At 44.2% G+C, this 15,054-nt stretch overlaps 1 protein-coding gene across 4 annotated transcripts in view; it reads right to left on the bottom strand.

Annotated features, from left to right (window-relative positions):
* Positions 1 to 14,653, bottom strand: part of nms (neuromedin S) — a 53,484-nt gene extending 38,831 nt beyond the window's left edge. For all 4 annotated transcript variants that reach the window (XM_060929069.1, XM_060929067.1, XM_060929068.1 and 1 more), the window contains exons 1-2: positions 14,505 to 14,653; positions 10,878 to 10,924 (exon numbers count right to left, since the gene is read on the bottom strand). In XM_060929069.1, coding sequence (XP_060785052.1) covers positions 10,878 to 10,924; positions 14,505 to 14,583 — 126 coding nt within the window. In that variant the 5' untranslated portion in view covers positions 14,584 to 14,653. The remainder of the gene's footprint in view (positions 1 to 10,877; positions 10,925 to 14,504) is intronic.
* Positions 14,654 to 15,054: the final 401 nt, after the last annotated feature.

Below are 15,054 nucleotides of genomic sequence, written 5' to 3'. Positions count from 1 at the left end.
AAATCAATTGCTGAGTAAGTACCATGGCCTGGATGTAAATAGGTAGAAGATCCATCATTCCACAGGCATAAGTCATTTTTAGAGATAAAATCTTCCAGAGTCTTGCCTTTAGCGTTTGAATGATTCCCACCCCATGCAGGGTTATGTGCATTAAAGTCCCCTAAGAGGAGGTATGGGGTAGGCAGTTGGTCAGTTAAGTCATCCAGGTCGTGCAAAGTTACAGTGACATCAGGAGGAATATAGACGGAGCACTTTATGAAGTGTTATATGGACTGCCACCACTTGCAGATGAGTAGTAATTACAAGGTGGCTGTGAATTATGTCGTTCTGTACCAGGACAGCTGTCCCACCTGAAGGACGATGAACATTTGGGCCATAGGCATTAAACATTGTATAATTTTTTAAGGACATAATATTATTTGGCGATAGGTGAGTTTCTTGAAGACAGAAGACTAGAGGATTGAAAAGAGCAGTTCAGAGAAGTTTGCTTTAAAACCACGACAGTTCCATTGAATAATATGGTTAGCTATTGTCATGTGGGTAGAACAGGAACAGACCCTTGCTCCTACTTTTGCGGGAGGAGCTTCGGCTACGAGGGGTTAAGGGTTCCTTCATTTCCACATCCTTATAGTTTCCAATCCTATGTTCTTGAATTGATTTAGACTGAGAAGTAGTATTTGTCGATTTCTTTTTCTCTTTTGATGGTTGGGAAGGTTCAATCATGACAGACGTTTGACTGGCAGAAGACTGGGAATTCATGTTTTTGTTTTTATTGGAAGTTGAAGATGTTTTGTTTCCACTAATCAATTGTGGCTTATCTTTGTTCAGCCAGGTAAAGTCTGTTTGACAATCAGTTGACTTCATAGGGGGTTTTGCAATAGAAGCAAAAGATTGCTGGAACTTGTACAAGGAAAATCCTTCCACCTGTTTCCTTGCCTGTGGATAGCTTATTTTCTTAGTGACCCTAATCCTTTGAATTTCTTTCTCTTTAATCCATACAGGGCAGTCCTTTGATGAGGCTGGATGGTTCCCTTGGCAGTTGCAGCATTTTTGTGGTCTTGTACAGATTAGTTCGTGCCCATCTTCTCCACAGGTACAGCAAACTGATTTATTTTTGCAACTAGCAGAGCCATGGCCAAATTTTTGGCAATTGAAGCATCTCAAAGGGTTAGGGATGTATTTATCCACCTGCACACTTAAGTATCCGATTAGGATTCTTTCAGGATGGTCATGTAGATTGAAGGTCAAGATGTAGGTACCAGTTTTTATGATTTTATCATCCCTTTTCAAGGTAATTCTCCTTACATGAGTCACGCCTTGCTCTTTCAATTCAGTAGCTATGTCAGCTTCTTCCATATCATGGAGGTCTCTAGTGCAGATTACTCCTTTGCAGCTATTCAGATGTTGGTGAGGGAAAGTCCGCATAGGTACTCCTGCTAAACTATTACAGTGTAATAAATTGTCTGCATGAGACTTTCTTGAACATTCAACTAAAATCTGACCAGATTGCAGTTTCTTAACATCTTTAACAGCCCCCGCTATTCCTGAGATTCCTTTCTGAATCGCAAAAGGGAACAACTTAGCGAGGGGCATGTCTGGTGTTGCAGATTCCAGAACTATAAATTTGGGCCAGTTATTTATTTTAGGGGGGGTATATCAATGTCATTTCAGAGCCGTCATCCAAGTCTTGATCCATGAATCTTCTCTTATTGGGTTGATTAGTAGCCATATTTGTGGATAAAAATTCATCATCTCTGCTCCTCAGCCACCTCGGAGCCCAACTAGGGGATGCACAGAGTTGCGGTTCTCCTCCAGATATGCATCAAGGATACAGGGATGGTATACTCGAGCAATTTAAACAAAAATGTTCATATCACTCGATTGACCCTCAGCCAAAGTCTTTAAGGAAAAATAAAAGACTTTGACAAGCCGATTGATTGGATCGGGCCCTTCCAACCTCCCGTCTAAATGAAGTAGGAGCCAAAGCACTGTGTTGGACTTGTGGGAGCCGCAGCCAGCCACATTCCTCAAGTACCAGGCAATCGTCTTCCACTGACACGGGTAGCAACTTATGGCAAACAAGTCGCCCCATTTGTCGCCTCTTACGATCAGCAAGGGGGTGCTAGGGACCTATTCTACCCCGGGTCCCCACGGGGCATATGCACTAGTGCAATTAAGCTAACACAATTAAACTAGCCTATTTCCTATTAAACCTCTTGATGTTTCAAACGGTTTTAATAGAAATGGCTTGTATTTTTTTTCACCTCCTAGAACTGCCACCTTATTGTGGTGGAGGGGTTTGTGTGCTTGAATGATCCTAGGAGCTATGTTGTCGGGGGCATTATGCCCCTGTCAGGGTTTCCCAAGGCAGACAGGTCCTAGGTGACAGGCCAGACCAAGAGCAGTTCACCAAAAACCCCTATGGAGAAAAAAGCAAGGACCATGATGTCGCCCGGTATGACGCAGCCGGGGCCCCACCCTGGAGCCAGGCCCGGGGTTGGGGCTCGTATGCGAGCACTTGGTGGCCGGGCCTTTGCCCATGGGGCCCGGCCGGGCTCAGCCCAAAGAGGTGACGTGGGCCCGACCTCCTGTGGGTTCACCACCCACAGAGGTAGCAGTAGGGGATTGGTGCAGTGTGGATTGGGTGGCAGTCGAAGGCAGGGGCCTCGACGACCTGATCCCCGGACACAGCGGCTGGCTGTTGGGACATGGAATGTCACTTCGCTGGGGGGGAAGAGCCTGAGCTTGTGCGGGAGGTTGAGAGGTACCGGCTAGAGATAGTCGGGCTCACCTCCACGCACAGCTTGGGCTCTGGAACCCAGCTCCTCGAGAGGGGCTGGACTTTCCACTTCTCTGGAGTCGCCCGTGGTGAGTGGTGGCGGGCTGGTGTGGGCTTGCTTATAGCTCCCCAGCTCAGCCGCCATGTGTTGGAATTTACCCCAGTGAACGAGAGGATCGCCTCTCTGCGCCTTCGGATTGGGGAGAGGGCTCTTGTTGTTGTTTGTGCCTACGGGCCAAATAGCAGTATAGAGTATCCGGCCTTCTTGGAGTCCCTGGGAGAGGCACTGAGGGGTGCTCAGACTGGGGACTCCATTGTGCTACTGGGGGACTTCAATGCTCACGTGGGCGACGACAGTGACACCTGGAGGGGCGTGGTTGGGAGGAACGGCCTCCCCAATCTGAACCCGAGTGGCGTTTTGTTATTGGACTTCTGTGCTAGTCACGGTTTGTCCATAACGAACACCATGTTCGAGCATAGGGGTGTCCATAAGTGCACGTGGCACCAGGACACCTTAGGTCGGAGGTCGATGATCGACTTTGTAGTCGTTTCATCTGATCTCCGGCCCTATGTCTTGGACACTCGGGTGAAGAGAGGGGCTGAGCTGTCAACTGATCACCACCTGGTGGTGAGTTGGATACGCTGGCGAAGGAGGAAGCTGGACAGATCTGGCAGGCCCAAACGTATGGTGAGGGTCTGCTGGGAACGTCTGGCCGAGCACTCTGTTGGGGAGGTCTTTAACTCCCACCTCCGGGAGAGGCTTTTCCCAGCTTCCGAGGGAGGCGGGGGACATTGAGTCCGAGTGGACCATGTTCTCTACCTCCATTGTGGACGCAGCTGTTCGGAGCTGTGGCCGCAAGGTCTCCGGTGCCTGTCGTGGCGGCAATCCCCGAACCCGGTGGTGGACACCGGAAGTAAGGGATGCCGTCAAGCTGAAGAAGGAGTCCTATCGGGCCATGTTGACCTCCGGGACTCCTGAGGCAGCTGACGGGTATCGGCAGGCCAGGCGTGCTGCAGCTCGGGCAGTTGCGGAGGCAAAAACTCAGAACTGGGAGGAGTTCGGGGAGGCCATGGAGAAGGACTATCGGTCGGCCTCGAAGAAATTCTGGCAAACCATCCGGCGCCTCAGGAGGGGGAAGCAGTACTCTGCCAACACTGTTTACAGTGCGGGTGGGGAGCTGTTGACCTCGACTGGGGACATTGTCAGGCGGTGAAAGGAATACTTTGAGGATCTCCTCAATCCCACCGTCATGTCTTCCACTGAGGAGACTGAGGCTGATGACTCAGAGGTGGACTTGTCCATTACCCAAGCCGAAGTCACTGAGGTGGTTTGCAAGCTCCTCGGTGGCAAGGCACCGGGGGTGGATGAGATCTGCCCTGAGTATCTCAAGTCTCTGGATGTTGTGGGGCTGTCTTGGTTGACACGCCTCTGCAACATCGCGTGGCGGTTGGGGACAGTGCCTCTGGAGTGGCAGACTGGGGTGGTGGTCCCTCTTTTTAAGAAAGGGGACCGGAGAGTGTGCTCCAATTATAGGGGAATCACACTTCTCAGCCTCCCAGGGAAGGTTTATTCCAGGGTACTGGAGAGGAGAATTCGACCAATAGTCGAACCTCGGATCCAGGAGGAACAATGCGGTTTTCGTCCTGGTCGCGGAACACTGGACCAGCTCTATACCCTTCATAGGGTGCTCGAGGGTTCATGGGAGTTTGCCCAACCAGTCCACATGTGCTTTGTGGATCTGGAGAAGGCATTCGACCGTGTCCCCCGTGGTATTCTGTGGGGGGTGCTTCGGGAGTATGGGGTTTGGGGCTCTTTGCTAAGGGCTGTCCGGTCCCTGTACGAACGGAGCAGGAGTCTGGTTCACATTGCCGGCAGTAAGTCAGACCTGTTCCCAGAAACAGTTAATTTCTGACAATCCAGAGCCAAGGCCAGGGAGCAGACGAACAGGCTAAACCGACTGTCTGCTAGCTGCACAGAGTCGTCACTCAGGGCCCACTACATCGAGACTGTGTCTGTTCCCCGAGCTCAACAAAAAGGTAGAAATTTTCAGAGAGTTTGTTCCAGTAACCTAATCAATATAAAATTAGATCAGACTGACTGTACAGCTGCTGCCAGCACCTTTGATCTAAAGGTGGGGCTATTAAATATTAGATCTCTTACATCTAAAGCGCTAATGGTTAATGAACTCATTACTGATCAGGAGTTTAATGTACTGTGTTTAACAGAAACATGGATTAAGCCAAATGAATATATAGCATTAAATGAAGCGAGTCCTCCTGGATACAGTTATATACACCAGCCTCGTCTAACTGGCAGAGGAGGAGGCGTCGCGGTTATTTATAACGATTATCTAGGTGTAACACACAAACCTGGTTATAAATTTAATACATTTGAAGTTCTTCATACTCATATAATGTATGTAGCCTCGAAAAATAAGTCTACCCAGTTAATTCCATTGCTTATTATTTACAGGCCCCCGGGGCCATATTCTGAGTTTCTTTCTGAATTTGCAGATTTTATCTCAGATTTGGTTATTTCCTTAGACAAAGCTTTAGTTGTCGGAGATTTTAATATTCACTTCGATAACCCAGAAGACTCTTTAAAAACAGCGTTTGTGTCCATCTTAGATTCAGTCGGGATTAAGCAGAATGTCATAGGACCGACCCATAATGGTGGTCACACCCTTGATCTAATACTAACATTCAGATTAAACGTAGACAATATAGTCATACTTCCACAGTCTGAAGTTATCTCAGATCATTGTCTCATCTCATTCAAAATATGTCTGAGTAATAATATATGCACCTCACCACGCTACTGTATTAAACGTACTTTCACGTCAACTACTGCACAGAGCTTTGTAAATGATCTCCCAGAGTTATCAACTTTGATTGGGTCACTGTCAGCCCCTGCAGAACTTGATCAGGCAACTGAATGCTTAGAGTCAACATTCCGCCATACTTTAGATAATGTAGCTCCTCTAAAAAGGAAAATGGTCAGAGACAAAAAATTAGCACCCTGGTATAACGATGACACTCGCACATTAAAACAGACCACTCGAAAATTGGAACGTAAATGGCGTCAAACAAAATTGGTAGTGTTCAAATTAGCTTGGAAGGAGAGCTTCCTGAAGTATAGAAAAGCTCTTAGTGCTGCGAGATCAACATATTTCTCCTCCCTAATAGAAGATAACAAAAATAATCCTAGATTCCTATTTAATACTGTAGCAAAATTAACCAGGAATAAGTCCACTATCAACACATGCACACCTGCAGTATGTAGTAGCAACGACTTCATGAATTTTTTTAATGACAAAATTGAGAATATCCGACAAAAAATTCAAACTACTAATTTAAGGTTAGACAATGAAAGTGACCTTGTAGTTAACAATATAACTGTATCAGAACATCAGTTAGAATGTTTTACTCCCCTAAAAGAAACTGAATTACTTTCATTAATCTCTACATCAAAAGCCTCAACTTGCGTACTAGATCCCTTACCGACACATCTATTCAAACAGATAATGCCTGGAGTAATTGAACCGCTTCTAAAAATAATAAATTCTTCTCTTATGATTGGCTATGTACCCAAATCCTTTAAACTAGCAGTTATCAAACCCCTGATTAAAAAACCTGACCTTGATCCCTGTCAGCTGTCCAATTATCGGCCAATATCAAACCTCCCCTTTATCTCCAAGATCCTTGAAAAAGCTGTGGCACAGCAGTTATGCTCATATTTACATAGGAATAACATCCATGAAATGTATCAGTCAGGATTTAGACCTCATCATAGCACAGAGACAGCACTGGTTAAAGTAGTAAACGACCTCCTGTTGGCGTCTGATCAGGGCTGTGTCTCGCTACTTGTGTTGCTTGACCTTAGTGCAGCATTTGATACCATTGATCATTCCATTCTTCTGGATAGACTAGAAAATGTTGTGGGAGTTAAGGGAACGGCCCTCTCCTGGCTCATGTCTTATCTAACTGATCGTTATCAGTATGTTGATATAAATGGTGATATTTCTAGACGTACCGAGGTAAAGTTTGGTGTTCCACAAGGTTCTGTCTTGGGTCCACTGCTTTTTTCTCTATATATGTTACCTCTGGGCGATATTATTCGTAAACATTGTATTAGTTTCCACTGTTATGCTGATGACACACAGTTGTATGTCTCTGCAAAACCTGATGAGAGACACCAGCTTAATAAAATTGAGGAATGTGTTAAGGACATTAGACACTGGATGCTTATAAATTTCCTTCTGCTTAACTCTGACAAGACTGAAGTACTTGTGCTAGGACCACATACAGCTAGAAGTAAGTTTTCTGATTACACAGTAACTCTGGATGGCCTTTCTGTTTCTTCACGTGCAGCAGTAAAAGACCTCGGAGTGATTATTGACCCCAGTCTTTCATTCGAAACTCACATTGATAACATCACCCGGATAGCTTTCTTTCATCTCAGAAATATTGCAAAGATAAGAAATTTAATGTCATTGCATGATGCAGAAAAACTAGTCCATGCTTTCGTTACCTCCAGGTTGGATTATTGTAATGCCTTACTGTCTGGATGTTCCAATAAGTGCATAAACAAGCTCCAGTTAGTTCAAAATGCCGCAGCAAGAGTCCTTACTAGAACTAGAAAATATGACCACATCACGCCTGTCTTATCCACACTGCATTGGCTCCCAATCAAATTTCATATTGATTATAAAATACTACTATTGACCTTTAAAGCACTAAATGGTCTCGCACCACAGTACCTGAGTGAACTTCTGCTCCTCTATGACCCGCCACGCCTACTTAGATCAAAAGGTGCAGGCTATCTGCTGGTACCTCGTATAGTGAAGGCTACATCAGGGGGCAGAGCCTTTTCTTACAAAGCCCCACTGTTATGGAACAGCCTTCCAAGTAATGTTCGGGAATCAGACACAGTCTCAGCATTTAAGTCTAGGCTGAAAACATATCTGTTTAGTCAAGCCTTTTGTTAATGGTGTTTATGAGGTAAAGGAGTAGATCTGGAGGGTCCTCAGACATAGAGTGTTTTGGTAAACTGGGATGTATGGATGCTGTCAGTCCCCACTCGCTTGCTCACTCGAGTTTGTTGACGGTGTAGTGGCTGGCTGCTTTATGTCCCGGGGCTCCCTCATGCCTGTGTTACCTTCTGGCTCTCTCCTTTTAGTTATGCTGTCATAGTTAGTTGCCGGAGTCCCTGCTTGTACTCGGTGCAATATGTATACTGTTCCTACTTATTCAGGTGACATTGGGCATACCTAACCACCTGTGTTTTCTTTCTCTCCCCCCCACCCCAAATCTGTCCCTCTGAGTTACATGGAGTCAACAGGAAATCTTTTGGTGGAGACGGTGGGGACCTCGACTGGCTATTGTAGCCTGCAGGGAATCGGCCGTCAGACATTCTGTCGCATGTCCCAGACCCGGTGAAATGTAACTGAATTGTCTTGGCCAGGCCTAAGGGTCCCCTCTGCATCTCATCATTGCTGAGGAGTGTGCTCCCATCACCCAATCAAGCATCCAGCCAGAGCAGGTCATGATATATTTTTTACCATATTAACATGCCATTGTGTGTTATGCCTGATGTAAAGACTCTCGTCTCTGCGAGCCTACCACACAGATTTAATACTTGTCATTTTTAGGGCATACCTAACAACGTGTTTTCTTTCTCTCTCTCTCTTCCCCCCCCCATCTGTCCCTCTGAGTTACATGTTGATCCTGGGATTGAGATGCTGGCCTCTTCTGCCCCTCGGACCTGCTTGATCCATCCTGGTGCCCTGTGTCTGGTCGGAGTTTTATCGCCCCACTCCTGTGAAGGACGGCCCCATGAGGACAGTTGAGGGTTATACCTGTTAAAACTGTTAATATTATAGTCAGGCTGTCTGTTGTTGCCCAAATGAGGATGGGTTCCCTTTTGAGTCTGGTTCCTCTCGAGGTTTCTTCCTCATGTCGTCTGAGGGAGTTTTTCCTTGCCACCGTCGCCACAGGCTTGCTCATGGGGGATAGATTAGGGATAAAATTAGCTCATTTTTTAAGTCGTTCAAATTCTGTAAAGCTGCTTTGCGACAATGTTTGTTAAAAGCGCTGTACAAATAAACTTGATTTGATTTGTTCCCAGTGCATGTTGGACTCCGGCAGGGCTGCCCTTTGTCACCGGTTCTGTTCATAATTTTTATGGACAGAATTTCTAGGCGCAGCCAGGGGCCGGAAGGAATCCTGTTTGGGAACCACAGGATTTCATCTCTGCTTTTTGCGGATGATGTTGTCCTGTTGGCTTCTTCAAACCAGGACCTTCAGCATGCACTGGGGCAGTTTGCAGTCGAGTGTGAAGCGGCTGGGATGAGAATCAGCACCTCCAAGTCCGAGGCCATGGTTCTCGACCGGAAAAGGGTGGCTTGCCCTCTCCAGGTTGGTGGAGAAGTCCTGCCTCAAGTGGAGGAGTTTAAGTATCTCGGGATCTTGTTCACAAGTGAGGGAAGGATGGAGCGTGAGATCGACAGGCGGATCGGTGCAGCCTCCGCAGTGATGCGGTCGCTTTACCGGTCCGTCGTGGTGAAGAAGGAGCTGAGCCAAAAGGCGAAGCTCTCAATTTACCGGTCGATCTACGTTCCGACTCTCACCTATGGTCATGAGCTTTGGGTAATGACCGAAAGAACAAGATCGCGGATACAAGCGGCCGAAATGAGTTTCCTTCGCAGGGTGGCTGGGTGCTCCCTTAGAGATAGGGTGAGAAGCACAGTCACTCGGGAGGAGCTCGGAGTAGAGCCGCTGCTCCTCCACATCGAGAGGAATCAGCTGAGGTGGCTCGGGCATCTTTTTCGGATGCCTCCTGGACGCCTCCCTGGGGAGGTGTTCCAGGCATGTCCCCCCGGGAAGAGGCCCCGGGGAAGACCCAGGACACGCTGGAGGGACTATGTCTCTCGGCTGGCCTGGGAACGCCTCGGTGTTCTTCCCGAGGAGCTGGCCGAGGTGTCTGGGGAAAGGGAAGTTTGGGCTTCCATGCTTAGACTGCTGCCTCCGCGACCCGGTCCCAGATAAGCGGAAGAAGACGAGACGAGGCTTGTATTTTTTGTGTCCAGAAAAGTTAAAATCAGTAGGTACATGATGGTAAATTCTGTGATGAAGTTAGCTGGCTGGCTACAGCCAGTCTCTTCAGGGAAATCTGTCAGTCAATCACCTCATTCCCAAGTGTATCCACACCTTCTTACTTTAAGTGAAAAACATCTTAAAACCTAATTTCTTGGGGGGAAATTAAAAAAAGGGGGGGCATACATTAGCATAGGGAAAACTAACTATTTGACACTGCAGATGGAAACAGTTTAGAGGAGAAAAGTGACACTGAAAACAGACTTTATAGATTGAAACTCATGGGGATAGGTGGGGCTAAAAATTGCACTGCAACCAACCAGCTGGGGTGCTAGACCTGTGTTGGCTTCACTTTAGAGAATGATATGCTGTCCATTTTTATACAGTCGATGGCACCAGTGAGCAGATATTACTGGTGGTAGACCTCAGTAATGCTGACATGGCAGTGTGTGTGGTGCTGGTACAAGTGGATTACTGCTGCCTCTTTAATAATTAAAAAAAAAAAAAACACACACACCTCACTTTATTGATGAGCCTTCTATTCATAGTTTAAGCTAATTTACCTGACCACAGGATGCTTCTGTCTGGAAATGGTGGATTGGTGCATGATTCTCAACCAAATCACAAGCAGTAGAGACATGGAGGTGTTTAAGAGTCCCAGCATTGCTGTGCCTGATCTACTTATACCAGCAGGACACACCATCAGTATAGGGTCACTGCTGCACTGAGAATAAACCACTGCCTGAATCATATCTGCTCAGCAGTGCTCCTTTTCCACTGATGGATAAGGCAAAGCAGGGGCTTTGTGCAGCACAACAGATGTATGGTACAATCTGAATTTAATAAATGTACAACTCCATATGAAATCATAATTATCATCCTATTAATTACTACAAGAGCTCATGAACCACTGATGCTGTGAGAACGAAAGAAAGAGTATAAGAAGAAAAGAAATTGCTATAGCTATTAATAAGTGCAGTGTAAAATCCAACACTTTGCTTACCTGTCTGTAGTTTCCATCTTCTCCACAGTCCATCAGTGGATAACACTCTGACAAAAGAAATAACATTGAGTAATATTTCAGTAATGTCATTATTCAGTTTCATAGCATCATTTACTTTGGAGCTTTGTATACAGACAGGAATACAGAAACAATGATAAAACAGGTTCCTATGAGATTTACTCATGACTAAACCGTAATTAAACCAATAAATTGTACTTTTGGTTTTTAATGGTCTTAGAAAGGATTGGAACCCCAGGAGCTTTTGTGATGTGTGGGGGCAGCATTGCTGTCTCACAGCAAGAAGGTTCTGGGTTCAAGCCCAGTGGCTGACAGGGGCCTTTCTGTGTGGAGTTTGTATTTTCTCCCAATGTCTGTTTGGGTTTCCTCCAGGTGCTCCAGATGTCCCCACATGCAGTTAGGTTAACTGGCTACTTTAAATTGTCCATGTGTGTGAATGGTTGTTTCCCAAGCCTGAAAACGGGGGGGGGGGGGGGGTTTCCAGCATAAAACTATGCTCTAATTAATAGGACATGTGGATCAATAGTGTCCACATGGCAGCGACCCCACACATAAGTGGGACAAGCTGGAAGAATTGAGTGAGAGCTTTTGTGACGTGTGTTAATCGTCTGAGCTGTCTGTACAGTGTTTGGGTATCAAGTGTGAAAATGTGTGAATGAGAATGGATGATGACTATTGCAAACCAAATCTGCCTACAGGTACAAATAAAGGAACCTGAACCTCATAACCAAGTCCACAAACTTTGGTCATTTAAGAGTTACACTACTCAAACACAGCCTAACTACTTTCCCTTGAATATTAGAACCAAATCATATCTGTCTGCTGACTGACACAAAAACTGGATGTCTTGCTGTAATTCTGAGAAATAAAAACCATGTAAAGAAATGTTTTTAAAATAATTTATTCTTTAAAAAAAAAGGTTAATTTTAACAATAGTTGTAAAAAAAAAATTAACGTTTTAGATGGTTGTAGAGTGGGGTAATATGCCCCCGTGGGGTAATACACCCCCGGCCTGTTTTACCCAAAATAACCACCAGATGGCGCAAAGTTACATTTCTATTGTTGCTATGGACTGGCTTGACAACGGGGATATACAAATATCCACTGTGGATCGCATATCAGCAACGCAGCGGAGAGAAATCAAATTTCATGGTAAGTGATATAATTTTCAGATATCAGTAAAACTGTATTTAGATAGCTGCTATTTCATCAGATATCACAGCTGTGTATGTGGTATGAGTAGACAAGTCAGTACATTAAAAAAAATACATTAGGTATAAAAAGTTGAATCACATTTTGAAAGTAAGACCCTTTTTTGTAAAAGTGTAGTCTGTGGGGTAAAACGCCCCCTTAATGGCGGGGTAAATGGCCCCCAGGGGGCACTGTTTCCTTTTATCATAATTACTGTATTTCATACATTTCTGAATAGCAGATACATAGTTTTTAATAACATCTCGCTTACCTGGTTGAGTAAAGCAAGTAATTTTAATAGATTCTCTTTCACTGTCCAATTACAGACCCATTTCAAATCTCCCTTTTCTAGCTAAAGTAATGGAGAGAGTTGTAGCCTCTCAGCTTCATACTTTCCTTGCTCAAAATGATCTCTATGAACCCTTTCAGTCAGGCTTTCGTAATATGCATAGCACTGAATCTGCTCTCTTGAGAGTTGTTAATGACCTCCTGCTCTCAACTGATGCTGGTCATCTCAATGTCCTTGTTCTCTTGGACCTCACAGCCGCCTTTGACACCGTACATCATGAGAGACTCATTTCCAGACTATCTTCTTTTGGTATTACTGGCTTAGCTTTATCCTGGTTTCAGTCATATCTAGCAAACAGGCAACAGTTTATTTCTATTGGTGTTCATAAATCATCCACTGCTACTGTTGCTCAAGGTGTGCCTCAGGGTTCTGTCCTTGGTCCCCTTCTTTTTATATTATATGTTTCTCCTATAGGCCAGATTATTCGTAACCATGGCCTTAACTCTCATTGTTATGCTGATGATATTCAAATCTACATCACTATCACCCCTTCCATAGCCTCTGTTCAGCTGCTAAGGTCTTGCATCACTGACCTTAAGCAATGGCTGTATAAGAACTGCCTTAAACTTAATGCTGGCAAAACGGAGGTTCTATTAGTAGGTACCAAAAGACAGGTTCAGAATTTCTCCAGTTTTACTATTGATGTAGATGGTGTGTCTATTCATCCTTCCCAAGTTATAAAAAACCTTGGAGTTATCTTTGACTCCACCCTTACGTTTGAACCCCATCTTAAACTAATTACTAAGAATGCTTTCTTTCACCTCCACAATATTGCTTGTCTCCGCCCTTTTCTTTTGGAAACTGATGCCAATATGTTGGTCAATGCATTTATTTTTTCTCGTCTTGACTATTGCAATTCTCTCTTTTATGGTCTCCCTGCCACATTGCTCAATTGCCTCCAGTTCATCCAAAACTCAGCAGCAAGAGTCCTCACACTCACCAAGCGCACTGCTCACATCACTCCTGTTTTACAGCAACTGCATTGGTTGCCAGTTATCTCCCGGATCAAATACAAAATCTTGCTGTTAACCTATAAAGCTCTTCATGGTTTCGCTCCTTCCTATGTCTGTGTCCTATGTCCGCTCCCTCAGATCTTCTGTCTGTGGACTTCTGACTGTTCCTCGTTTTAAATTGGCATCTATGGGTGGCAGATCATTTAGTGTTGCTGCTCCTAAACTTTGGAATTCGTTACCACAATCGCTTCGTGACTGTTCCACACTCTCTTCCTTCAAAGCCAACTTGAAAACTTTTCTCTTTACCTCACACTACTCTTCCTAATTTTTTTTTTTGGTGGTAACTCTTTTGTAAAGCGTCCTTGGGTTTGTGAAAGGTGCTATATAAATTGAACTTATTATTAATAATAATAATAATAATAATAATAATAATAATAATATTTTAACTTAATATTAAAAATAATTGAAATTAAACAAAAATTGAAATTAAAATGTGAAATATAATAAAATAATGCATCTATTCATTAATTCAGGGATATTTTCTTGTTTCTTTCACATTATAGGCTTAAGTAAACACTTTTGCTATCCAAACAGCTTTTTTTGAGTGAGGGGGCCCATTTCCCCACCTCAGGGGGCCTTTTACCCCACTGGGGGGGGGGGGGGGGGGGGGGGGGGGGGTAAAAGGCCCCCTTGGCACAATGTTTGTTTTTGTTAAAAAAAAATTAAGTATTAACTTTAGGCAAACTTTAGATGGCATTATTGTTCATGTCACTGTTGTCAAAAACTATGATTAAAACTAAACACATGGTTCATTTCAACTTGGAGAAAAACTGAATTTTCCTTAAGGGGGGCTTTTTCCCCCACTCTACTCTATTTCTCAGAATTACAATCAAATTTGAATAGAAATAGTGCAGAACCTTAAATATCAAACAAGATATTTAGCTTTTTTCTTTCTTTCTCTTTTTTTTTTTTGCTTTTTGTTTATTTTTAAAATGACTTTCTTCTTTTTTTTTTTTGTGGTTTCAGACTTTTTGACCCCACTTTCTGTAAGTGTGGACACTTTTCCTGATAATAAAAAAATAAAAATAGTAATAAAAAGGAAAGAAAGATACTCACCAACATGAGAATAAAACCCGGTGAGACACCAGAAGAGCAAATACAGGAAGTAAACTTTTCTAAAACACGCCTCGCGCATCTTTAAAGCTTCCGGTAAAACTCAGGTAGAAACGAGCTCGTGTGAACTGACTTGAGTACCCGAGGAAAAGTAACGCAGCACGGTTTATTTATACGTGACGGAGGGTCCGCTCCGTCAAAATGACGTAATCAGCCCCACTCTCTCCACCCACGCGAGCTCCATTGTAAACACAGTGTATCTAATACACAGTCGATGATTAGTAATGATGAGTGAGGGATAGACAGCACAGGGAGAGTCAGTCAGTCTAATAAATATCACTCAGACACGCAGTGATTAAAAGCTGAAGTAATTAAGTGAACTAATAAACTATAAATCAATTACTACAACACAAAATATACTGGGACACTTTCTGAATTTGTGTCTAAGCATTCTTAATAATAACATACATGTCAACCTTTGGTCAATCAAACCTGTATAACCAACCTCCAAAATCCTTATTTCCCTTATAAAACCCTTATAAGATGCAAATTA

The sequence above is a fragment of the Neoarius graeffei genome, chromosome 9, assembly GCF_027579695.1.
Source record: "Neoarius graeffei isolate fNeoGra1 chromosome 9, fNeoGra1.pri, whole genome shotgun sequence".
In the NCBI taxonomy this organism is placed as follows: Eukaryota; Metazoa; Chordata; class Actinopteri; order Siluriformes; family Ariidae; genus Neoarius; species Neoarius graeffei.
Note: the sequence above shows the minus strand (reverse complement) of the source record. Positions and strands in the feature narration are given on the sequence as shown.